General features: G+C 35.3%; 2 protein-coding genes and 1 pseudogene across 2 annotated transcripts in view; 1 reads left to right on the top strand and 2 right to left on the bottom strand.

Annotated features, from left to right (window-relative positions):
* LOC138314329 (ubiquitin carboxyl-terminal hydrolase MINDY-3-like) overlaps positions 1-27686 on the bottom strand; it is a 350037-nt gene that overhangs the window by 242203 nt on the left and 80148 nt on the right. The window lies entirely within an intron of this gene.
* Positions 10448-12839, top strand: LOC138314316 (uncharacterized; annotated as a pseudogene).
* LOC138314317 (uncharacterized) lies at positions 12839-14196 on the bottom strand. Its single transcript, XM_069254600.1, has 2 exons — positions 14007-14196; positions 12839-13738 (listed from the first exon to the last, which is right to left on the bottom strand). The coding sequence occupies exons 1-2, from the start codon at positions 14094-14096 to the stop codon at positions 13088-13090; spliced, it is 741 nt and encodes a 246-aa protein (XP_069110701.1). The 5' UTR covers positions 14097-14196; the 3' UTR covers positions 12839-13087.

Raw genomic sequence — 27686 nt, 5'->3', positions numbered from 1 at the left:
TATGTGTGATGTCTCTTAAACTGTGTTGTGTCTCCTTGTGATAGCGAAACTATCTAATCTATTTTATTTTGCTATCTCACTGAAGCATACTGCGCACCACATCAACACACTTCATCTTATTGATGCTGTAAAAACATTTTATTTCGTTGGGGTAAAATTTCTTTGTTTGATGTCTACAAAAATTTTTGTTGGGGGAAATTTTCATCGTTCTTCTATTTAATATAAAAATTTAGTTCTGGTTAAATTTCCTTTTGTTTTTTAAATTTGCCGTTTTTGATGTACCCATGAAATAACGAAATTAAATGTCCAACAAAATTTAATGGTTTTACAGTATATTTAGAGAAAAAAAATATTGAAATTATTGCATGCCAAATTTGATATATCCACACAGTATATGTAAGTACATGACATGATTGTCTGTAGGAAGTGTATATAGGACCTCCAGGTATGGAGTGATTCTTCATGCTGATCTAAATTTAGAAAAGCTATTTTTAAAGAATTAATGATTAATTTCGCCCACTAGATTAGCAGCTGCAGCCAAAACCAGCCAGAAAGTGGTGGATAATTAAACTATAAATAGATAATTCTGTAACGAGGTTTTCATGCTGCACTATATATTTGAAGGATCTGCTTTAGTCAGTATATAGGCACGAGTCATGGAAAGAAAAACTTGACATCAGATATATCAAGATATTGGTTTTAAGATGGTGAGAGATGTTTACAATATCTTGTTTTGTAACAAGTTGGATTTGTAAACAAAGCAAACAAAATTGATAAAAGTGCAACAATGTATGTATTACGAGATTTTGAAGGATATGCATGTTGAACGTGTCACAAATGTTAGCCTTTACCACAAAATCTATAGTTAATTAGGGGTAGAATGTCTGACCTCTTTACCTTTTTGCTAACTCAGCTCAAAGGTGGAGAATTAGTGACACCTTCACCATTATGCCCTGACTCAACCCTAAGGTAGAGTCTTACAGTTGTAGGCTTAGTCACAGACCTTAGCCATTCTGTTACCTCAAATGAATGGAGTTACACCTTAACCATTCTCCCTCCCCAGTCACTTAATGGTCATGTGATATATATATTATTAGATAGCACTACCCAGGAAGCTCCGTTCATTAAAGTGTAATGTATAGTAAAATGTGATTGATGGTTCTCCAACATTGATTTTATAATTACTGTAATGTAACAATGTAAATCTGTAACATTCAGTGGGCTGTTAAACAACAGAAATGAATTTATAGCCGATTTACAAACTACTGATATTACATGTATTTAAAATGACCTTATTGCACTGCTGTGTCATTCACATATAAAAACAATACTTAAGGTATGAATTTCATTTTTGTTGGGGTCGTTGTGAGTCGGGGGGTCACTATGAGAGGCCAAGTGGTTAAAAGTGTCTGACATGGAGATTGTATCGTGTCTGACGTCTTTGTAAGGTGTCTGACGTCTTTGTAAGGTGTCCGACATCTTGTTACAATGTCTGAAGTCCTTCTACAAATGCCATGCACCATCAAAGTCGCAGGTTCAATCCTGACTATTACTAGTTCAGTGAAACCTGCTATAGTGACCACCTCTGTATAAAGAACCCATGCCCACCTCTGTATAAAGAACCCATGACCACCTCTGTATAAAGAACCCATGACCACCTCTGTATAAAGAACCCATGACCACCTCTGTATAAAGAACCCATGACCACCTCTGTATAAAGAACCCATGACCACCTCTGTATAAAGAACCCATGACCACCTCTGTATAAAGAACCCATGACCACCTCTGTATAAAGAACCCATGACCACCTCTGTATAAAGAACCCATGACCACCTCTGTATAAAGAACCCATGACCACCTCTGTATAAAGAACCCATGCCCACCTCTGTATAAAGAACCCATGCTTTAGTGTTGAATCTTGTTACATCTGTCTGGAAATCATTCTACAACTGGCAGACACTACTTTTTAGGGTCCCAAATGATCTTTTATAACATAATTTGACCTGTATATAAGGACCACTCAGCTATAGGGACTACTTTTCTCTGGTCCCATTGGGTGGTTGTTATAGACAGGTTTGACTTTGTATGGCTATGAACTGGCCATATAGGTAAAAAGCTCTGAATTACATCTGGTATGAAAACCTAAATAAGACAGTAAAATGATGGCAGATATTTGAAGGATCATAGCGTTCCTATCAACGGTTTTCTCTGAAACTCCAGTTTTCCTTCACTATGAAACCTGTAGAAACACTTCAAACGCCTCGAGATTTGTAAAGAATTACAGCATTTCCTATTTCAGGTAGTGTCAAATGCAAATTGACTGGCAGGCTCGCTGGTGACAAAGTAGTTATGTGGCCAGTGAGTTTTACTGGCAGAGACAGTCGTTTAATTAATTTAGCCGCGGCTCTAATGTACGGCATCAGGCCAGACAGATTAACGATACATTAATGCAGGAGATATCTGACACAACTCGTAACTGACTTCGACAATTAGATTATTCATATGAAATGTTGTAAATCAATAGCTTCAAACAATGATTTACAAAGTCATGTAATTGGTATATAAGTACATTATATATATGTTTCAGAATTATGATAAGCAACTACACAAAGAATTTAGTATTATCTCATATGAGATTTATTTTTTGTTATATTAAATATTTTCCAGAATATGAAATATTTTCACTCCTTAAAAGGGACTCAAATAGATCAAGTGAATGTATGGGGAAAAAATCCGAAAGAAAGTTGCATAGAAAAATGTCAAGTAAAATAGCAAAGAGAAATGAAAGTCCAATAAAATTGCACAGAACATTAATCCGTTTAAAACAATGCAGTCCTGTAGATTGAACAGTTAGAAACATTAGGATAGATAAATGTAAAAGTGGAATTTAAAACAAAGGAATCTGTATGTAAATCTACAGAAATAGGTAATTGAATTTATCGTTAAGGGCCTGATAAATTGAAAATCAATGTAGATAAAGAATGAAGAGGGAAGGTACATTAGATTTCCGAGATTTAATTGAGTTGATTGATTACACCTTTATTTCGTTACGTACACAACCATGAATCAGTGTATGCAATAAGTTTGAATTTTTAAACCTGCATCAAGTGTCTAGGAGATATTGATTCTGATGTCGTTATTGTCTAAGAATCTCTAGGTTTTGTCGGATAATAAGCGACGCAGTATGATAATGTAATTATACTCTGTTTATGGGTTGTTCATGGGATAATAAACGGAAATCAATGCCTTTACTCCGTAACTGAACCAGCGCTTTATGATTTGGAAATCGTTGGACCGTTACGGCTTTAGTGACCTGGAAGACGTCAAAGTTACGAAGCCTTTCCTTGGTTCCTCAAGGCTCCAGGTTATTGCTAATACTTGACTGAACATCAATACTATATGAAACAATGATTTATTTCCGAGATAATTTGATTTTCCGGGGCATTCTTTTTAATCAGAAGTGGTAGTCTGTGAAAATGATCCATAACGTTGGGACGATGGTGGGAAGATGATGGATCGGCGGTAAATAGGTGTGGACACATAGAAACGGTCGTCAAACGCGCCACGGCAACTGTCACGCTCACATCAGCGTCCTTGGAGGTTGTGAACTTGATGTTGTGTTTAAATGACGATTAGCCATACGGATGACTATAGGTAGGTGTTTGACCTCTGACTGGGAAGGTCTAACCTTAACACCTGTATGTATAATTTGTGGCACTGACTCTTTAAAGGATTATGTTTTTTTAGGACGACGGAACAGATAGGCTGGTAAGTTGATCCTTCCACAGTTAATTACTGCCCTAATGAAATCTTGTCTCCAGTTGAGTTATTTTTAGAGTGTTGTCATGGTCAATAATGTGATCTTGACTGATTTCATGCCCTCTTTATTTTTTTTTTCAAAGAAACTTTTTACCTGTTACCTGTTACCTTTTCTTAGACACCGTAGTTAGCTGGTTCCAGCCAGTTGTGGCGCGTTTTGTTCATTTACTAGATTGTTGTCCGGTTGTGCCATATAAAAACTGGGGTAAAACTTTTTTTGACATTGCATTAATTTTTTCTGAAAATGTGTTCTTAAAAAAGATTATGAAATGATAATTTTAATGTTTAGATATATGGTATTTTAGGCGAAACAATAATTATTTGTATGTGTAAACACATGTACCACAATTACAAAAGTATCTTTAAAAAGGCCTATAACTCTATATTTATACAGTGATTGATAATGGAGCCAGCAAAATTTAGTTTACAATGTATAACATCCTTCACTTCATCACTGACGCCTGAAAAGGTGAAAACATTATGATTATAGCATTTGTTGTTTTTAAGTAGTAAATGTCTTAGACAATATCACATACTGTACAGTCTGCGAGACAGACACATTGTGAACCATTCCACCTGTTCTCCATCAAAACTCCAACGCTATATAATTAATATCAACATAAATCTTATGTACACTGGCCTTAAAGCCATATAGCTATACCATTTATATAAATAGTTATGTAACAGTGCAACACCAATTACTTGTGACTTTTATATTCAAAAAATCTGGAAATGAAACTAATTAGTGTACTCATCATGTTCGTATAAGTATCATTATTTAAACTGTCCATTGACCCTCTTTCTGTTAAAAGTGCATTGGATGTAAGTCCACCTTGGCCCATTTCCAGATTAAAGTGCATTAGCCTTTCACCTAGGTCCCTTAAAATGTATTCAGTTTCAGACATGGCAACTTTTTGCAACAACTTCAATTGTCATGCTACTTTGACCACTTTAAAGCCCATAGGCATACCATCTTGGCCCCTTTCCACTTGAAAGTCCACAGGTATACCACCCTGGCCCCTTTCTACCTTAAGTCCACAGGTATACCACCTTGGCCCCTTTCCACTTGAAAGTCCACAGGTATATCACCCTGGCCCCTTTCTACCTTAAGTCCACAGGCATACCACCTTGGCCCCTTTCCACTTTAAAGCCCATAAACATGCCACCTTAATTTGGCCCCTTTCCACCTTAAAGTCCAATGACATACTACCTTGGTGCCTTTCCACTTTAAAGTCTACAGGCATACCACCTTCGCCCCTTTCCACCTTAAAGCCCAATGACATGCCATCTTGGCACATTTCTGCTTAAAGTGCACAGGCATTAAAGTTGATATTGATAAAGTTTGACGTGGTTGTACAGGAATATCCTGACACAGCTGATAGGATTGAACATTTATGTAATGGTTCTTAAAGGATATCAAAGAAACTTTCTTTGACTTTTGATATGTTTATCTTCCTTCTACACTAAAACTTAAGTTACAGTTACAGCACAGGTGAAGAAACTCACAACTAATGAAATTAATTCTGGCAGATTGGTGTGATTTTGAAGTTAATGACTTTTGGAATTACAACTTTAACTGTGAAATTGAGGTTTCGCAGTGTGAAATGTATCAAAATTTATCACCAGGTACCGTATTTTCCCTATTAAGAGCGCCTCCTCTAATAAGGGCGCCCCCACGTTTTTTGCTGAAAAAAATCAACTAATTTCATACAATTTTTGTGCCAGATTGTGACGATTTGTCTTTGCAGACGCTAAAAAAAATACTGTTTCACATCAATCTGATGCTTAACAGATATCCGATCAGCTTTTATAAGCACTAAATTTATTGCTTTGGACAACTTTGGACATCTTTACCAAGTGTTTAGAAACAGCGAGAACGCCATGTTCAAAATAAAACATGTCACTTGAATGCCCCTGGACACACGATTATATGGATGAAGACTAACTGGCAACAACATTTTAGCGATGTCTATATAGGTTTTATGATTACTTACTGTATATCTATGATAAAGGTTCCTAAATAACAGGAATGTTATCATTTCTAAGCATTTTATTGTGTGCTCTTGTCGGTAATTCCCATCTGCCACAAAACGAAAGTAGCGATCGAAAGCACCGTCCGCCATTTTGTGTACGCATGGTAAACAAACAGGCTAGCATGAAATGCCAAAATTCATGAAACAGACATATTTAACCAATGTTTGATACTTCTGGTGCATACATTTCTTCATAATTATGTAATTTCAACACTTACTTGACTTCAAAACGTAAGTTGGTTATAGTAAGTTTCAGAAAAATACGAAACTAAAAGCAAGATGACTATAGTCTGTTTCAGAAAAATCATCTAAAAATGGTCTCAAATAACGGCGCCCCCTTTGGCCATTTACCCGCGCCAGACGCCCTCATTAGGGAAAATACGGTATTTAATATTCTTGGAATAAGAAAGGTCATAGAAGCTGAATTCATACATTTATGTTTTTATTTTTGTTTCGAAATGCTGTTTTCTTTTCATTGACACTGCCACATGTTTGGTCGTTAATGTTTTGATCATTTACCCCTGAATTTACAACGCAATTTTAGCCTTTTTTTCAATAAGAATTTGTTTAAAAAATCAAATACTGGACCTGTTATTTATTCTATGAGACTCTTTATATATACTAGTCAGGTGGAATTTCAAATATTGACTTCTTACAGGCTTCACACGTTGTTAATACTATATTTTAACAGGTTAATCAAACACCACATTGACCACTCCAAAGGTCTAATTATTAGTGTAGATTCATACATGTTTGGGATCAAATGCAATAATTGTAATGCGATCTCAAAAATTAAGATCAAATTGATTTCCTTCTTGTGGATTTACCGACTTTCTACATACCCAGTATTTAACTGTCTCACTAAATATTCCATTCGTGGAAGACCCTAGATTAAAAGAAATTATGCCATATTGTGGAAATTCTCAGAGATGTAGACCTTATATCATACCAATTTCATTCCTAATAACATCCTTGAGCATTTCAAATTGATTCAGTAATACGAAGTGGGATGAAATTTTACTTCTTTATGAAGCAGAATTATTGGCAAGATTCTTCACAGCCTGTTAGATTATTGAGTAAATTTTTTTATTTAAGGAGCCGTCTGTGTAATACAACTAGCCATCATGTGAAATCAGAATGAACTACATTCAGGATGAATTTGGAAAAACTCCGTGAGGGAATCAAATCTAGTTCTATGAGATACCTGGGGGTGGGGGTACAAGGCCATACTCTGTTATTTGTAGACTCGGTACAGAAAGGTACTCTCTTCCAATAGTCTTGTACTATCCTAACAACAACCTCAAGCAGGAATTGTCACCGGTAGAAATATCAAATCATTGTCGACTCTTAATTGATTCGTCAGGAATTGTCAAAAGGTAGAAATATCAAATCATTATTGCATGATGCTTAATTGATTTGCAGGGTAAATTAAAACAGTAGAAAATCGAAAATTTCAAGTAGTATACAAATAAATACCGGTGTTACAAAGTTCAAATGGCATAAACTTTAAGTGGTAGAATTTGAAATAATTAAAAAAAAAATAAGGTCATGCTGACCGAGTGGTAAAGGTATTCGGACATACTATTTCTAGCCCAACACATCTGGATTGTGAGTTCAAAATACATGTATGTTGGTTGCCATAGGTACTGATCATAGCCTTTGGGGTTTTTTTCTCCAAAGACTCAAGTTTATACACCTACCTGGTACATGTTTTAAGATGACCTGGATGTTAATGGAATGTTTAATTAAATAAACTCAAAGTCTATCAAAATTTACAAGATATCATATCATATAAGATAAAAAAAATATATTTTATGACTATACAGAAATACAGAAGACATTTTGATAAAGTTATGAAATGTGTATGGCCATCTGTCTTTGCTGCAGCTCTAGTGAAGGTCAATATTGCTGCAAATCAAGGTCAAATAGGGCTACAAATTGTATTGTACATCACGTCTGATCACACCCTTGACTGTTGTAAATTTCTAACCCTCTCTAGACTATCATGGTAAGGAGAAGAAACATTACCAGTATTTTCATACATGTCTATTGGGTCTTGTATCTTTGATATAAGATCACATTGATTTGTGAAGGCTGCGAAATGTATTCGTTTTCAAAAACGTATCATCAGAATGCAGATATTCTGGAAGAAAAGTGGTCTGTGGAACTGTCTAACATAGCGTTCAAGGCGCCAGTAGTTGAGAATAAGCTATTGTCTCAGTTCTGGAGATAATACCAATTTGATGTAATTTAAACTTGGGATGTCCCGCTGGTGTAAGAGTTGATATGTGGCAAGATATCCTGCTATACTTTTTATAAGGAAGCTCATTTCAGTTGTGACGTAATATCAGATGTTATTAGATTTTGATATTGCCAATGTGTTGTACTGAAATAAAGCAAAAATCACAGGAGTTATCAGTTATAATGTTCAATCAATGATCATATATTCGCCGAACCTTTAAGTAGTAGTAACTGAATATAAACAGAATAGAGATCTGAACAAAAAAATACACCATTATCGGAGCGGAACACTAGTCTCTGGCTGGTAAGGATATTTGGTAACATCGGAAAACTTTATTTTTCTGGGCGTAATTTCATTTCTCACCAACCAATAATATTATCGAATTATGTCCATGGGACTTAAACAGTTACACCGCCTGGTTACCACGGCGATCATCAAAGTGGCATATCATTTGCCGCAAGCCGTCAGTCTCGATCAGTCCACGAGTATCACTGGTGTGGTACCTTGTGCAATATTCATTACCCTGTCACGTCGTAACTCGGCTCGGACGCTGAAATTGTCCTACTCGTTGATAAGATACCGAGAAGTGACTAAGAATGTTTAATTGGTTAGATTAGCTGAGACAACAAAAAAATTGCCTGGGACGATGGTTTGTGTAATTACAGGGAAGAAGGTGCCAGAGACAGTTTAGTTGTCGAAGGTTCTTTCTGGAGAACCATCATATTTGGAAAAGATAATTAAAAAGAAATGCTTAACATCAAAAATTAAAAACTTTCAGATTTCTTTTTGAAGCCATGTTCCACTCAATCGCTCAAGGATCTTTTTATGTGGGTGTATATCACATGGTTTTATCTTGTAGCCATTACTAAATTCCATTTACAGAACATTCATATTGTTTTGTTCAGTGACTTCAGTTGACAAAAAGCAATTTTAAAAATATTATATATCATTTTATTTCATCTTATTGTTACATGTATAACCACAAGCCCTCCACCTCTGGGTCGAGAGCTGAATCCCATATGGGGCAATTGCCAGGTACTGACTGCTGGTTGATGGTTTTTCTCCGGGTATTCCGGCTTTTCTCCACCATGAAACATGGCATGTCCTTATATGACCTTGGCTGTTAATAGGACGTTAAACTAATCTACCCAAACATAATTACTGTGACATTCCTTAGGTTTTTTTCTGTCTCTCTATCTGTCACTCTTTTCAGAATTAAGTAGCCCATCTCCCCTCCCTTTTGGTTCCCCCTTCTCCATCTACAAAAGAAAGTTGACAGGGCCTAGATTTACTGTTGACAATTGGCTGCTCCAGATGACCTTCAGGTTTACTCAGCTGCTCAAGGTCGAAGCAAATGAATTGTAGATGGTCAGGGTTAGAGACTATTTATCGTTTGTCAGTTTTGGTTAGAGAGTATTGAGAGCTGTCTGTTTTGGTCGGAGAGTAGATGGCAGTGTTTTGGCTATCAGATGTCGAGGATCGACTAAATGTTCTATGTGTGTATGAGCAAATAAATAAAATGAATCAATTTGATTGTGGCGATTCCCAAAAGGATTGTCTCCTAGATTCTGTTAGCTGATAAAACTAGGCCATGTCCCAATCTGCGGGCAGCATTCTGAACAATTTGGTAATACTTAAGCAATTGACATTACCTAGATATATGTCAGTTAAAACTGCCTGCTCGGCTGGCTGGCAGTTTGGACCCAAAACTATACCATTCAACAGATTTAATTTAAATTTTATGAAACGATCATCAATATTTTTTATTGTTTAACAACTGTTTTATTGATGTTTCTTACGAAACTGTCAAAGCTTTTCTCACATGAACCGTGACAAACCTTCAGTAATCAGTTCTATTCAAGGCTCTCAGGTTGAGTGCCGACATCTGTAGGCTTTGTGTGATGTTTGTCATGGTTATACCGAGACGGAGATCTAATGCTGGTTATACTCCATGACTTATAACAACACATACTTATATTCCATGTTTATGGATTGTCAAGTTTCCATTTGGATGACAGCATGGATAACATATAAGTAGCAAGATCTCGTAGATGGAGATCCGAGACTTTTTATGGCGTCTGAATCCAAAGTCGGATCTAATCTTGTTAAGAGTTGTCCGAATGTGACCATGATAAAGTTCTGTATATGTTTGTTCCATCGTAGGCATCAATCCAGGACCATTACAATGCTAGACAAATCCACAGAGGTATATAGATCGTAGACTTTAGTAGTCTGGAGACATTGTGGTTCTGTGACTCCTGATAATGTAGCTATGTACGTCGGATGATGGGGGTAATATGGATGCGTCTTTCGCTATGCCTTTTATGTTACCTCATCTGTCATACAGCTTCATCAATAGCGCTCATCGGCTGCACATTTTCCCGGTAGGTGGCGCGCGTGCTCTACTTGGTATGTTCTGGAAAGACTGAAGAGTTCCAATACATACGTTGGTAGCTAGGCCAAACAGTACGCTGCAATGCCCTATTACTGTTGTGTTCCCGGTTGTAAATCGGATGGAAGTGGTCATATATTCCCTTCTGATCCACACTTGAATAAGCTATGGCGAGTTGCAATCCGTCGTGTGGACGAAAAGACCAAAGGTTTATGGGAGCCCGGCAAGCATTCAAAGGTCTGTTCGGATCACTTTTCCGAAACGGATTACGTTGAGCAGACATTGCTTGGTAAGAGACAAACGATATCATCTATATATTTTGGAAGGAAGACACGAACGGTTACTGTGAAATGTTCATTTTTTCGTTTATAATATAAGTTAAATTAAATATCAAGACCGATTCGTTGTAAGTTGTTAATAGTGGCGAATGCGACCAGGACAGTGGCGTGTGTTACTACTATTCGTATGACCACAGGTGCATGCATATTTGATTTATATCGAATAATTTTAGATAGTAATCGAAACATTTCTGATAAAATCAAATATGTGTATTCCTGTGATACATGTTTACCTACAATTATCTTGTATATACATGTAAATCTGCATGCATTTATATAATGAACATGACAGCTGAATGAGAAAAAACACTTGTCCATTTGAATTTGTGACTGGGTGTTTATTTAAGATCATATATGATTTAAACAAGATTATGCATATGAATTGCACCAACAAAATGCAGTGTACATGTAGCAGTATTAAAAAGAAGTTGGAGAAAAAATATTCAAACAAAGAGAAAAAATACATAATGTATACAAACAAAGAGAAAAAACATACAAACAACTACACACAGGATTTACATTGTAATACCTGATAAATTCAAGATCTCTTAATTATTGCTATCTATAAAAGCTTTAACAGTGTTTTTTTGTGTACCTACATTGTATATCAGCTTCACAGCAACATAAAAAGCCAAAAATAAATTAAATTATATTAAAATACTGCCAAGTTTTTCCCATACAAAAATCTTATTCTTACTTGATGTTATATTTCAGGAGAACGTAAAAGATTAAAACCAAATGCTGTCCCTTCAGTATTCCCATTCTCCTCTAGCAACACTGTCAGTCCTTCCTCTAAAGCACGTAATGAACGACAAAAGAGAAGAGAAAGTCATATAGTGCATGTGCCTATTCCTAGTGTAGGTAACAGTGTTGTTGTGGAAAGTGAAAGTGAAGTTTCAGAATTACATATAGTTTCAACTACTGAACATGTTGACCAAATTAAATCATTCAGTGACATGTCTACTCAGTGTGAAATTCAAGATGGTAGCCAAGGTTATTCAATTGAAAATTTCCGCAGCTCTCCAAAAATACTAAAATACTACACAGGATTTGATGACTATGATCATTTCAAGTTATTTTTCAATATACTTGGTCCTGCTGCATATGACTTGCAGTTCAGATGCTCTGTCTTGTCACCAGAAAATCAGTTATTTTTAACATTAATGAAATTACGCAGAGCAACAGAAAACATTGAACTTTGTCATCTTTTTCACATCAGTGAAACTACTGTTTCAACCCTGCTAAATGCTTGGATAAACTTCCTCTATTTCCAATTGAAAGAACTTGACATTTGGCCATCAAGAGATGTTGTTGACGAGCATATGCCAGATAACTTTTCCCAGTTCAGTAAAACCAGAGTAATTTTGGATGCTACAGAGATTCCAATTCACAAGCCGCGCAATGTTAATGCCCAAAGTGCTACATTCTCTTCCTATAAAAACAAAAAACACTCTCAAGACTATGGTTGGCTGCACACCCAAAGGTGCTGTTTCTTACATATCAGATGCTTACGGAGGCTCTGCGAGTGACCGCCAGATAATTGAGCGTTCTCGCCTTGTACAAGATCATTCTATGTTTACATCTGGTGACAGTATCATGGCTGATAGGGGGATTATGGTACAGGATCTATTTGCATCAAAAGATGTTCAAGTAAATACCCCAACAATGTTAAAGGGTAAAAGTCAGTTAGAGGCAGAAGATGTAGTTAGAGATAGGCGTATTGCTTCCAAAAGAATTCACATTGAAAGAGTAATAGGCTTAGCAAAAACATATAAAATACTGAATTCAAATCTGTCACATTGTAAGGTTACTCTTGGATCTAGAATTTTATATATATGCTTTGCTATTCAAAACTTCAGACAATCCATTGTAAGTTAATTATATAAATATCCTTCATACACGTAATGTACATATATAGGCGTACATATTATAATAATGTACAAGTTCATTATCTTTTTGTATCAGCACTATACTAGTACAATGTACATGTATATAAAAATAAATACCTACTTCAACAGAATATTAATTAAAATATGGTAACTTATAGTATTGTAATTCTAGAAAAAATACTAGAGTACCATAAATATTATAGTTGATTACCTTAATGTTGTACACAGGAGTATATTTAACAATGTTAATATGTTTTTCAAGAATTCTTGGGAGCTGTGATAGTCATTTTGAATTTACCCCAAAAATAAATCTTGGTCATAACAATCTCAGAATAATTTCATGAGAGGCATACAAAATGAAAGATATTGCAAACCTACATTTTTCCTGCTACAAATTTCCTGTAGTATTTTTGGTAAAATAATTCTAACTTTGGCAGCATACTACCTGACCAAAAAGAATTATCAGCATAAATTTCCTCTACAAAAATATCTGTAAATGTATAGACTACAAAAAAACATTTCTGTTTCTTTGTAATGTTCAGTTGCCCTTGAATTTGATAGTAATAATTATGATTTGACTTAAGATGCATGTTTCCATGCTCATCTTTTACTAGAAATGGAAAGTCAGTGTTTACATCAATTACAGAATGTCTACCTCTATATGGACATTTGACTTCTACAAGGTCACCCTGGCTTGTAATGCCATCTGGTGAGGCAGCAAGAAAACTATTATTGATATCCACCCTCAACCCACATGCATAGACTCTTGTCCCCTTAATTTCCTCAAACTTTTTAATTGCGGCCTTCTCAAAGGATTGTCCATGTATGATAGCTGGTGTACTGAGTGTGGCAGGTTCAAACATAGATTGACATAACTGATCCTTGTTCCGCCGGTCAGTGGCTTTACATATATCCCCGAATCTGGAAGAAGTCAGGCGCCACTTTCTCTCCTTGTGCCACTTCTTACATAGACTTTGTTTTTTTGTAGTTTCTTCAATTTTCAGGGATTCTTCCATAGATAACACCTAGAATACAAAATTAAATACTTTTTAACTTATTTTAAAATATTGTTAGTATTTAATTCAGGTAGTAAACATGCTATAAATAACTTATAAATAATACACAAATCTTTCAAAATAAAATTATAAACTCAATATTCAATGAAAATTGACTCTCATGATAAAAAAAACTCATTATGCAATGTCATTCACCATGTTTTTTAAATGACAGGGGTTAACAACTCTTTGACAGTCATATATTCAATGTAAGTTTTTTTTTTTTATATAAAAATACCTTATTTCCTGCATCAACCCAATGTTCAGTAATAGGTAGTGTGCTGTAATCATGGTCTCTTGCTGCCACTTGTATGTTCGCCTTCGGCATGAGATATCTGTTGCAAATTGACTCATCGTATTTTCATGTGTGCAATATTAATATTTCCAACTTTACTAGTAAATTTCAGCAATTAACAGTAGAATACAATATTTAAAATATTTACTCAAGCAAGTAATATTCTGAATCTAGATTCATATAGGTTTCTATATTTTTGCATCAAATTTAATTGATATATCTATACATGTTTTTTTTTTAATTTTCATACATACAAAGATTTCATGATAATGTAATTTAATCACTGTTTGAAAATTTACCTAAAAGCATAGGTCCTTGGATGATGCAGCGCAATAGTTGATTACTTGAGTTTTGACAAATGCGTTGTAACCAGCATTACCTCGGTATCTCTCAGGTCTAGGATCCATCCATGTTGATGTCGTAACTGGATTCAATATCTTCTGCCTTCACTGGTGAACCTATGACAAATGTAGACAACACAGTTCAATATACATGTATAAGATTGCTTTGGTACAGAAAACACAGTAGCAGAAATAAACAGTGAATTTCAATATTACAAACCAAATATATATTACACTGTAATGCTGAGTTAAAAAATTATGATGATTGGTATAGATTAGGCGAACATACATTTCTAATAGTACATGTATATGGAAAGGGAATGTGTGTAGTATTATTACAGATTGCAATATGTTCTGTTCAAAAGCTATTTATTATATTGGTACATGTATGAAATATAGGTTTTATCAGAACTAGCATTTCTAGCTGATATTCTGTTGCCATATAATACTGCCAGCACCGGTGTACCTTTATATTGCTATAATATTGCAAAGTCCATTAATTATTGTCACCAAATAATTTGCATGTTTATCAATGTTAAAAAACAAACAATAACAATAAAAACTAAACAACAGCAATAAGAACAAAAAAATGAAAACAATAAAGATGTATTGATGTGTTTCAGTAATTATACAAAATACCATACTCGTTATAAGTAAAATTCTGAAAACAAACTGAATATAACCAATTAACCAAAGGCAGATTGATAATTACAATTTGGTTTCAGGTCTTCTTTCAAATTGGTACATATATGTGTTTTGTAATTTTATTCTAACACTATTTAATTGTATATACAATGGAACTGTGTTTTTCTTTTAAAAATCCTACTGCCCATTCACCACTGGTTTATTGATTTATATTAAAAAGAAACAAAAAAACTGAACGAACATTTGTTTTGTTATTGCCTTGGTAATTCTTCTTTGGTTTGTGAAAAGTTTGCAGTTGTTCTGTGCAGCTTCCCTGAATAGCAAGTCTACCAGTTTCAATAAACTGAACAAGGACAAGTAGAATGGCTGCGACATGCTTGCATGTACCGCATGGACCTTTACCAGCTGGACACTCACAATCTGTATTTATGACTTCGCCATTTGGTCCGAGTCTTACTTTGTAGTTGTAAGAAATCTGTAAAAATTGTACAGTAAAACCTACCTAAACGACCACCTCTGTATAAAGACCACTTCACACTGACAGATCATTGTCTTGTTGGTAAGACAAAGTCTACAAGTCATGTAGGTGATTAACTAATCTCAAATTAACATCATATACAAAACAAAAATCATATACAAAACAAAAATGTGTAAATATATATGTACAGGATATATCTAATTGTAAAAACCAATAGGGAATCTCAAGTATAGATCTATTAAGTGTTTGATAAATGAAATATGATGATCTGTCAGAGTAACCTACAGGGGTTCAATGTAACTTGGTAAATGTGACAAAAACAAGATAGTCCTGCTGTGGTGAAAAATATAGGTGTTTGTTACTAAATAGACGTAGTTACGAATGCCTGAAGGATTTGTTATTTATTTGTATGCTCTTGAGTACCCTTCAGAGAAACTATAAACTGTAAAACCATGCTAGTTGTTTTTTGTGAGTTTTCATGAAAACATTTTTTTTCATGACATAGAACATTCGATACACGTCCAATCCCTTCAGAATGGAATTCAGAATTGTTCAAAATTTTTGTATTTTAGTTTAAATTCTTGCTTAAAAATACCAAAAATGTTCTCTCCTTTTCCATTACTCTCCTCAAAGAAAAGTGAAAAGAATCCCAAAGATAAAAATTGGTTTAAAAATGAATCCCTATGCTAAAAAAAAACAAGAACAAAAATTCCCTCAACCACTGGAAAAAGAGGCAATTAAGACAACAAAAAATGTACACAAGCTCTAAGCACCTCAAAACCTTCAATAAACATCCAAATCTTTTGTGCTTTTCCCTCAACCACTAACACTACTAAAAGATGAAAGACAGCAAAAAATGTCCACAAGCTCCAAAAATGTCCTAATCTTCAATAGACATCCAAATCTTTCGTACTTCACTGAGGTTTTGATCCACCAGTATATGAAACCGACATTGACGCAGGCGTGCGTTTGACAGTTGTTTTCTTACCTCATCGTGCAAGACTCCGAAACATAAGAGAGTTTGGTTTCATGACTAGACCACATAACATGTTATATGTAGACCAACCATACCGACTCCCAGAGGCCAAAGTGCATGTGTTCATGACAGAAGACATCAAAACCGTACAAATAAGTTATTTCTGGATCTTCTAAAATTGGGAAAAGGTTTATTATGGTGATATGTATCAGGCTCCTTTTGAAGGCGTAAGGGAATGGGGAAGGGGATTAAGGAGCTAGGTTCGTGGGGAGGAGGTCACATAGAGCTTTAGACTTCATATGTTTCTTGCCTGAAAGGCACAATAGCAGGGAGATTAGGGGGCTGGGGGGAGGGGTTTGGTACATAACTAGACTTGATCTGTTTTTCCCAAAAGGCCAATTGCCAGCAATGTGGGCACCAACGTTCTTATGATATATCGACTGTGATAGAAAGCAGACCACATCCAGTCAAATTTGATAAATAATAAAGAATATATAAATGGATTAGGTAAGAACTTCAGGCAAATGAGAATTGTCATACGGTGACGGACGGTTCGCACACAGCAGAAAAATCCAATATGGCTGCAATATCCTTCTGCCACCGCGATCTTTGATGTATATATGCTGTACAGGGTCAATTTAAACAAATTTTGGATTGGGTTCAGAATTTGCTTTATTATACGTAGACTTTACAACGCTGGCCAGACTTTGTCTGTCGGCGGACGGAAAACACATGTATTTTATGATTGTCCCCAGAGTCGGAAGTTCTCGATAACATGCTATTTCATAGGAATGCATATAATATTGCAGATAAAATGTGGCAATATTTCTATACAGCCATTTTTGACTAATGTATTTAATAGCAAATTCAAGAATTTTGTTGTATGTGTAAAGGATTCATGGAGACTGAGAAGTTGTTCCTACATCAAGCCCACTATATATAACTACCTCTAGGTTGTATGTACTAATTAAACTTCTGCTGATTAAAGTTTTACCCGACCGGTACTCTGGTGATTCTACCAGCTTTGTGCCTTTCCTATTTTTTCTATTATTATTTTTTTGTATAGAATACCGATATGCTATAAATGACAGTCACCAAGTCACTTTTATGATATATACATAGGGCAAGTGTTTATTATTTAATAAATGATGTCACCAATGTTTTCCTTCAGTGACAGGGCTTGCCATTTGGTTGTTTATATTGTATATGATCTAGATCTATAAATACACATACACAGCTATGTAAAACTAAACAACAAACCTATAGGCAGTCTATACATCATTGGTCTGAACAAGTGGTGGAATATCAGGCACCTTAACCACTTAACCACCATGACTCAGAGATAAAGGGCTTGTGGTAGAATTTTCAACACTTTAACTACTCAGTCACTGTAGCCCAAAAGTGAACCTCGGCTAGTGGTAGAATGTCCAACACCTAAACCACTCAGTAACTGTAACCCAGAGGTAAAGAGCTAGTGGTAGAATGTCCGACACTTTAACCACTTGGTCACCATGAATGACACAGAGGTACAGGGCTAGTGGTAGAATGTCAGACACCTTAACCATTCAGCCACTGAAACTCAGAGGTAGACGGCTAGTGGTAAAATGTCAGGCACCTTAACCACTCTTTCACTGTAACCCAGAGGTGGGATTTGGTGATTGGTAGAATGTCCGACACTTAACACTTGCCACCATGACCCAATGTCCGACACTTAACCACTGCACCATGACGGGTGGTGGACATGGTAGAATGTTGACACTAACACGCCCCATGACCCAGAGGTGTGACTGTAAATGTCACATTAACCACTTGCCACCATGACCCAGAGGTGGTGGATAGTTGTAGAATGTCCGACACCTTAACCACTTGGCCACCATGACCCAGAGGTGGTGGACTAGTGGTAGAATGTTCGACATCTTAACCACTTGGCCACCATGACCCAGAGGAGATGGACCAGTGGTAGAATGTTCGACATGTTAACCACTTGGCCACCATGACCCAGAGGTGATGGATTATTGGTAGAATGTCCGACACTTTAACCACTTAGCCACCATGACCCAGAGGTGGTGGACGAGTGATAGAATGTCCGACACCTTAACCACTTGGCCACCATGACCCAGAGGTGGTGGACTAGTGGTGGAATGTTCGACACCTTAACCACTTGGCCAACATGATCCAGAGGTGATGGACTAGTGGTAGAATGTCCGACACCTTAACCACTCGGGCACTGTTACTTAGAGGTGGGATTTGGTGATTGGTAGAATGTCGCTTTACCTCATTTCGCAATAGTCTTTAGTTTCCTCTGTTATTGATAGTCTACAGAACCAACTGAATATTGTCTGGGCTGCTGGAATTGCTTTCTGTATATAATAGCATCAAACATTGGTTCTGTTGATAAACACATTAAAACAGATTTCCTGATGTAACGATGTTCACTTTTAATGGTTTGGAGATTGGAATTTTTCGTTTTCATTATTGCTTTGGTCAATGGATGTTCATGTTTCATTTTTTTTTAAAGAAATCATTATCTAAGTATTACATGTGTTTTAAGTTCGGTACAATTCGAAATGTTCAATTAATTAAGTATCTTTTGTTAACGCATTTTTGTCTTTCTTTGGGGAGGTCATTTAATGGTCAGTACTGGTCAGCAAAAGTCATTGATAATCTTCAGAACATGATTGTATTCATTCTTTGTAAAAAGCAATTCTTCATCAAAAGTCAGTCTCTATTCTGATAAGTTCAGTTGAAAATGTATAATTACCGTCAGAATTCCAGCTTTGGCAAACCCATATTTTTAGCATATGTTCATACATGAGTTCTATGACTGTGTTGAAGACTCGGTTGATCTTTGTATTATAAACGTATCATTTGTTTGATTTCTTTTACTGCATCACAATGTCAGTTCCACCATTCATATTAATTGCTGAAATAGAAGAAGCTATAAAACTGCTGGAGATTACTTTTAGCTTTCTTGGGCTATTTGATAAATTTACAGGAAGTTTGAATATTGCTGATAGGTGAAAATGTCATTTTACGGTAATTATAAGTAACACATGGCATTTCCTAGGCCTTAATACATGTCACAATACTGGGTAGTATGGTGATAAAAACAAAATTTGTTTTTTACACTTGGGGAAAAGACTTGTAAGTACACGTGTAAAAAAACATGCAAACATCCTTTTCAATTTGATTAGGGAGTTAGGTAATTAAAACAAAAGTCAATATTTAGGTGAAAGAAAGTGAAATATTTGTTTTGATTTAGGCCTGCATAATTACTTTTTCGTAAAGTGGATCCATTTGTGTATTACAGTCGTCCAGCGACGATAAAAAAAATCCATCAGGAAATCAGTGCAGATTTATGTCTGTACCTCGGTAATTCTTCGACATGAACAACTCCATGTTATTTAATTACAAGCCAAATCTAATTCATATTTAATGATGACGCTGCAATCTGATTGGGCGAGAGAAGGTCACAAATCTCAGCGGATTGGTTATCATAGCTGCTACGTGTAAGTGACGGTGACGGCTTAAGTGTTACGACGTTTACGGCGTGATATACACACTCTGTCAAACCAAATAAAGTGATTACATGAGTCAACTTTGGTTAAGCCATGCCAGAAAAGTAGTCATGATTTAGAAGCCTGCGACTTATAGGCTGCTGAATCAAGCGGCCACTGGCTGGCAGCCTGTAGTATTATAATGTCTATACATGCTGAATAATTTGTTTATTTTATTAAAGTAATCAGAAGTCTTAGATGAAAATACATGTTTTATGATGTATTTTAATACAGTTTTAATGTTGAAGCAGAACAATGGATTGGGCTAAATACTTACAGATGGTATCCAATGTTATTAGCGTAGGGTCATCCAAATATGGGAAAGTTTAAATGGTATTGGGCTAAAGTGACTTACAGATGGTATCCGATGTTCTTGGCCTAGGGTCACCCAAATATGGGAAAGTTTAAATGGTATTGGGCTAAATACTTACAGATGGTATCCGATGTTCTTGGCCTAGGGTCGCCAAAATATGGGAAAGTTTATATAGTCATTAATATTATAAAGCTCTGAGTCTGATTGCTACAATAGCACTGTCCAGTTAGTACCAATCTGGCCAGGTCACCTATATATATGTATATTTTTGTACCCAACTAAAAGGTTTGATAAAGTCTCTGGTGGGTCTTAATAACCAAACACTTTGTTAAATAATGGGAGAATCTGATCAAATTTTTTGTTGGAGTTATGAAGCAGGACTGAACCTAATTAGTGGAATGGGGCAATATTTGTGTGATTTTGCAGTATGAATATCAGTGGTAAGAAGGGTCAAAGGTCAAGCCTAAAGTTAGAACACCAGACCATCTACATTTTGTGTGACATTGTATTTGGTTCCTAAACTGATCTTGAATGTATTGCAATGTTATTTTATTTTTCTCTTACAATTGTTAACAAAAAACCCTTTAGTACATATCATCTGAAACATTGCAAGTTTACTAAAACTTATTTTGTTGGCAATCTTCAACAACACTTTCTCTCCTTCACCAATAAGAGTGCTTTGTATCAATAGTGACAACCCAAAGAGTCTTACTTCATTCGATACCAGAATTGTAGGTGTAAACGGGGATCTTGAGATTCTACTGAAACCATAAAATATCAATGACATGAAGAATGGAGTCAACCAAGGGTGTTCAGGAGTGAAGACTTAAGATGTGTTCCAAGAGTTACAGATTACAATGAAGACCCCAGATGAGTTCAGAATGTGATCATGTATTGAATTAAACACTTTAGCTTGGTGTTGTTTGGTAGTGTTTAATGTCTCTGATAGAATTATCCCGACATCATCACTTGACAAATTCAATAGGTACGTTCAAGTGAAGCTCAAAGTCGACTGGGAAGAAATTTTAATTAATCGGCAGAACATGTCTGGAACAATTTCTTGTTTAGATGAAAAACAAGCCACATGAGACCGAAAACTGATGAAAACCTGCATGGCTGTGAAAGATTTACGGCCAAGGGAATTACTAATAAACTATTTAAACGTTTCCAGAAGCAATTTGGCTTTTAATTGCTTGGATGAGGAGAAAGATATTGTTCACTAGATGGGTGTTAACCTTCCATGATTAGCATCCATTGTCCAGATATCAGAAATCTCTTATTATTGATGTTTGATATTTGGCATAGGATATGAGTATACAAATATTAGATTTCCTACAATTCGAGCAATGGAGAAAAATACCTTTACATAGTTTTCTGTCATTCTGTATTTTAAAGGTTTTTGCTCTCTGTCCATACTTAAAGCTTTGGTTGTACCCTGGGCATCAGTTAGTGTCTTGTATCATATCAGAAATAAAATTTCTGTCGCTCTGATCGGGATTAAGTTATTTGAAATGTTTATCATGATCATGACCTCTTTCCTCCTTACATGCTAAGGTGGCCAACATTTATAAACTTTATATTGATTTTTGTCATCATTTCTTGCTCATTTTGACAAGTTTTTGGGTGCAAAATCCATTTTGAACAAAATGATGAAATTGTAGTTTCTCCATAATTTTAATTAAGACACAGAATTATTGCCATCAAATGTATTGGACGAAATGCACTAAATTAAGATCTCTGCAAAAATATGGCCCTGTATTTTAACCAATAGAAATATCTGTCATTAATTCTTTATAAGGAAAAAAAACCATTATCGTGTCTAGTTTCTAGGAAATGTTCACCACTGTAGATAATTATTACTGAGTTTATGGTGATTAAAGCTATAGTGACAACAGTAGTACCAACATATGGTTATCTACGGCCAATCATTTATAGGGGAGAAACTAGCTGTTAAATGTTTCATTTGTGTCTGGATAAAAGGAAACACAAATAAATAACGTTTGGATTCCTCCAGCCTTCAGGTTGTTATGGAAACACAAGTAAATAAGGTTTGGATTCCTCTGGCCTTCAGGTTGTTATGGAAACACAAGTAAATAAGATTTGGATTCCTTTGGCCTTCAGGTTGTTATGGAAACACAAGTAAATAAGGTTTGGATTCCTCTGGCCTTCAGGTTGTTATGGAAACACAAGTAAATAAGGTTTGGATTCCTCCGGCCTTCAGCTTGGTATGGAAACACAAGTAAATAAGGTTTTGATTCTTCTGGCCTTCAGCTTGGTATGGAAACACAAGTAAATAAGTTTGGATTCCTCTGGCCTTCAGTTGGTTATGGAAACACAAGTAAATAAGGTTTGGATTCCTCTGGCCTTCAGCTTGTTATGGAAACACAAGTAAATAAGGTTTTGATTCTTCTGGCCTTCAGGTTGTTATGGAAACACAAGTAAATAAGGTTTGGATTCCTCTGGCCTTCAGGTTGTTATGGAAACACAAGTAAATAAGGTTTGGATTCCTCTGGCCTTCAGGTTGTTATGGAAACACAAGTAAATAAGGTTTGGATTCCTCTGGCCTTCAGGTTGTTATGGAAACACAAGTAAATAAGGTTTGGATTCTCTCGCCTTCAGGTTGTTATGGAAACACAAGTAAATAAGGTTTGGATTCTTCTGGCCTTCAGGTTGTTATGGAAACACAAGTAAATAAGATTTGGATTCCTCTGGCCTTCAGGTTGTTATGGAAACACAAGTAAATAAGGTTTGGATTCCTCCGGCCTTCAGGTTGTTATGGAAACACAAGTAAATAAGGTTTGGATTCCTCTGGCCTTCAGGTTGTTATGGAAACACAAGTAAATAAGGTTTGGATTCCTCTGGCCTTCAGGTTGTTATGGAAACACAAGTAAATAAGGTTTGGATTCCTCTGGCCTTCAGGTTGTTATGGAAACACAAGTAAATAAGGTTTGGATTCCTTTGGCCTTCAGGTTGTTATGGAAACACAAGTAAATAAGGTTTGGATTCTTCTCGCCTTCAGGTTGTTATGGAAACACAAGTAAATAAGGTTTGGATTCTTCTCACCTTCAGGTTGTTATGGAAACACAAGTAAATAAGGTTTGGATTCCTCTAGCCTTCAGGTTGTTATGGAAACACAAGTAAATAAGGTTTGGATTCTTCTCGCCTTCAGGTTGTATGGAAACACAAGTAAATAAGGTTTGGATTCTTCTCTCCGGCCTTCAGGTTGTTATGGAAACACAAGTAAATAAGGTTTGGATTCCTCTGGCCTTCAGGTTGTTATGGAAACACAAGTAAATAAGGTTTGGATTCCTTTGGCCTTCAGGTTGTTATGGAAACACAAGTAAATAAGGTTTGGATTCTTCTCGCCTTCAGGTTGTTATGGAAACACAAGTAAATAAGGTTTGGATTCCTCTAGCCTTCAGGTTGTTATGGAAACACAAGTAAATAAGGTTTGGATTCTTCTCGCCTTCAGCTTGGTATGGAAACACAAGTAAATAAGGTTTGGATTCTTCTCTCCTTCAGGTTGTTATGGAAACACAAGTAAATAAGATTTGGATTTCTCTGGCCTTCAGGTTGGTATGGGAACACAAGTATGTAAGGTTTGGATTCTTCTGGCCTTCAGATTTGTATGGAAACACAAGTAAATAAGGTTTGGATTTCTCTGGCCTTCAGGTTGTTATGGAGACACAAGTAAATAAGGTTTGGATTCCTCCGGCCTTCAGGTTGTTATGGAAACACAAATAAATAAGGTAAAGGATTCTTCTGGCCTTCAGCTTGGTATGGAAATTTATAGGTATTACAAGTCAGAAGACAATCTGCAGGAGATTATTAGGTGAAGATAAGCTATACATGTTTATAAAATGATGATCCTTAAGATTAGAATATAGAGTATCAAAAACAAAAAATATTCCAATGATTAGGCAATTGTAAGAGGAATAAAACGTAAAATGATTGAGGATGATCAAAGAGACATTACTACAAAGGAGATATTTCTAGCAAACAAAACATGTAATAATGTTGTAAATAAAAGAAATATATAGCAAGCAAGATAAATTTGGTAAATAAAAATAGAAATAGTATGTATACTAAAAATATGGCAGGCAAAATAATCATGGCAAGCAACAGACACATGCCATGCAATAAAAGCATGTCATGCAAAACAATCAAGGCAAGCAAAAGACACATGCCATGCAATAAAAGCATGTCATGTAAAACAATCATGGCAAGCAACAGACACATGCCATGCAATAAAAGCATGTCATGAAAAAGAATCATGTTAAGCAAATGTCAAGCCAATGAGGCATGTCAAGTCAATGAGGCATGTCAAGTCAATGAGATATGTCAAGGAAAAGAGGAAATTGGCAAGCAGAAGAAGCATACCATTCAAAAGAAGGATACCATGGAAAGGAGACATACTAAGCAAAAAAGCATACCATGCATAAGAGATACGACAAGAAAAATGGACATGGACAGTGAAGAAGGCATTATAAACAAAAGAAAATCAGATGTGTAAGACATAAAAGGAAATGTATATTCAAACAAACAAAAGAATGGTAATATTCAACTACTAAGGTTGAATGAATGGTTTCATTAATAAATATATTTTACTGCCTGGCACTCTGTACAACAATCGAGGGGGCAGGCTTATGATAAACGGCGCCGTGTGCAATACACCTGATTAACACAAAGCGTGTCAAGGTGATCCAATTAAAATGCCATAAACATGGCCGCGACATCGGTTTTGCTCGTTAAGCACCTGAACTAAATGTTAATTACCTGAAGCGATGGGCGCCTTTAGCTGTAAGTGAAATAGACAGACCGCATATGTAAATTAGGTCCTACGGAGTCTACTCATGCAGGTAAAAGCGCTTGATAGGATAATATAAGACATATTCTAGTTCTATTAATTAAAGTAAGAGCTTCATTTAAGGAGAAAATGTACATATAGGTAATTAAAATGGCTCCATGATGTCATCTGTATTGTATATAGTCGTATCTCCGGTTTTGGTGGTTTGCAATTATATTTCAGACAATGATGGAGTTACAGATTGATTAATTAATTAATAAACCTATCTTAGAGGAGGACAAAAATAATCTGACCCAGTTTAAACTGAAATTAAGAATCCACTTCATCAATTTATCGAGTTTCACTTAAATTGATTTCATGTTGAAATTTTGAAATTTAAATCTATTTTACTATGTTTGATATTTAACAATTGGAGATTATATAGTATGAACTTTATTATAAATCAAGTTCATAAATATTTTCCAAATCGAAGAGAATTATTATGACAGTAGTGTTGTAGGATACTAAGTCTGAAATATTTAATGAAGCTGTGTTGTATGCTATGTTCCGGAGAAAAAAAAGAAATAGAAGAAAATTATACCGGCCCCTGTTCTTAGATCTTGTTTAGCTAATAAAACTACGCGAGTATAGTAACCTAGATTTTTTTTTGTATACGGAAGCCGATTCAGATTCTATTTTTGTCATCGTAGATGGTATATATATATACCTGTGAATTTTTAAGTCTGCGGTAGAGATTTATGTGTGTACCGTAATTTACTCATACAATAAGTTAATGTAGTACTTTCTTGAATGTGCGTAATGAATCTAAATGTTAATTGTTCTACATATTCATAAGACTTGATCTAAATGATTCTACGCTGGACAGTATCTCTACACGAAAACTTTAATAGGACGAATTGATATACATATTATATGGTGCTTTGATAACCGAATTATTTCATTTTGATGTTCATTTCCCTGTTGTAACATGATTTTAATGAAAATTAATGATAATTTTCGAAATACGGCATAAATATTTGACTCTTATTAATTTATTTAACGAACTGTTACACCCACTAATTGAATTCGTTAAGATGTGATGAATGGTTTGGCGTGCAATTTAGAACAATATACATTTCATCTACATGTCTACGACAGGTGATGGTTTTAAAAATTTAAAAATAAAGTTTTAATAGGAGCAATTAAACAAAATTTGTTTCTAATGGTTTGCATGCTCATTGTATAACTGAAAGTATACATGCATTTGTGTAATCATATTTTGGGACTTTTCATACTACAATTGTAAATATTTTACATTGATAAAAAAGTATTGCACAAATTGTATTTTCTGTTGGTTAGCTATGGTATGGTAACAGCAATTATTGTGAATGAGTGAATTCATTACTGAATTACCCATTCAAATGCATTTTAGCAGCTAACCTGTTCAAAAACTGGTTGTTGGTTATTTCTCCGGGTACTCCGGCTTTCCTCCACCAACAAACTTGGTACGTCCTTACATGACACTGGCTGTTAATAGGACGTCAAACTAATAAAACCCAAACCTGTTCAAAATCAATTTTGCAATAAAATCTTTGTAAGCCATAGTAAGTACTTTTACAGTACTTGCCATATATGTATGTAAGTAATGAAAAAGAAACTATCAAATTTTCCTCTATACTATACACTTATTATTTTTTGCTATTGTCGCTAGCTCTCCAACACTTTATTCAGAGCTATTAGTCAGTTCAGAATTAAAAATTCCCTCGACGAAGAGTTCCTTCCTAGAATTATAATGATTACCTCACAGATGTAAATATATATATATATATATACACATAAACTAATTGTGTTTAAACCCATTCCTTCTGAAGAAGAAGACATACACTTCTGCATTAAAGGTATCTCCAAGGGCCATTTTAAGAAATATATCATTTTTACCAAAACAAACTTTCAGTCGAATAATGTTTCATTATGGCTTTGTTTATTCAACAGCAAACAAAATGTACTTAACAGTGAAATTAAATGTCAGATGTTTACGCCTAATGATTTGTCACTTCTACATCCCTAACTACTCCGAGAACAGTTGAGATCAGATGGTATTGTTACAGTGTTAAATCCATCACTGTCATCGGCACCGATAAATCACCAGTTCTTATTACAAAATTGCTATTGGCTTCTTCAGGATCTCAATTGCTTATGTCAAAATAATTTATTTTCGGTGTTATCGAGAGACTAGAATATTACATTCAGGAAGAGGAGATCAGTTGAGGTGATGAAGGTCACACAGTTTGACAAACTGATATCAGAACAAATAAAAAAAAATATACACGGTTTTTTGCGTGTTGTTCCCCACCGCAATCCTGAAACAATAAAATTTCCCACCAGTCATAATTTAATAATTTATACAGTATAATCTGACCTACAGTATAATCTGACCTAGATTTCTCTCTATTCAGACATAATTGTATGGCATGTTCTTTTCTAATAAAATAGTAATTAAAACCTGTATAATCCGTAAACCTGGCCA

The sequence above is a fragment of the Argopecten irradians genome, chromosome 2 (genome assembly GCF_041381155.1).
Source record: "Argopecten irradians isolate NY chromosome 2, Ai_NY, whole genome shotgun sequence".
NCBI lineage: Eukaryota > Metazoa > Mollusca > Bivalvia > Pectinida > Pectinidae > Argopecten > Argopecten irradians.
This window is presented reverse-complemented; position numbering and strand designations above follow the sequence as displayed.

Bases quoted from the DNA above. Each gene is read 5' to 3' on its own strand.
- LOC138314317 (XM_069254600.1), bottom strand. From the start codon at position 14,096: ATGCCGAAGGCGAACATACAAGTGGCAGCAAGAGACCATGATTACAGC. The intron at 13,739-14,006 runs GTATTTTTATAT...TTTGTATTCTAG, and splicing joins GGGTTGATGCAGGAAATAAG to GTGTTATCTATGGAAGAATC.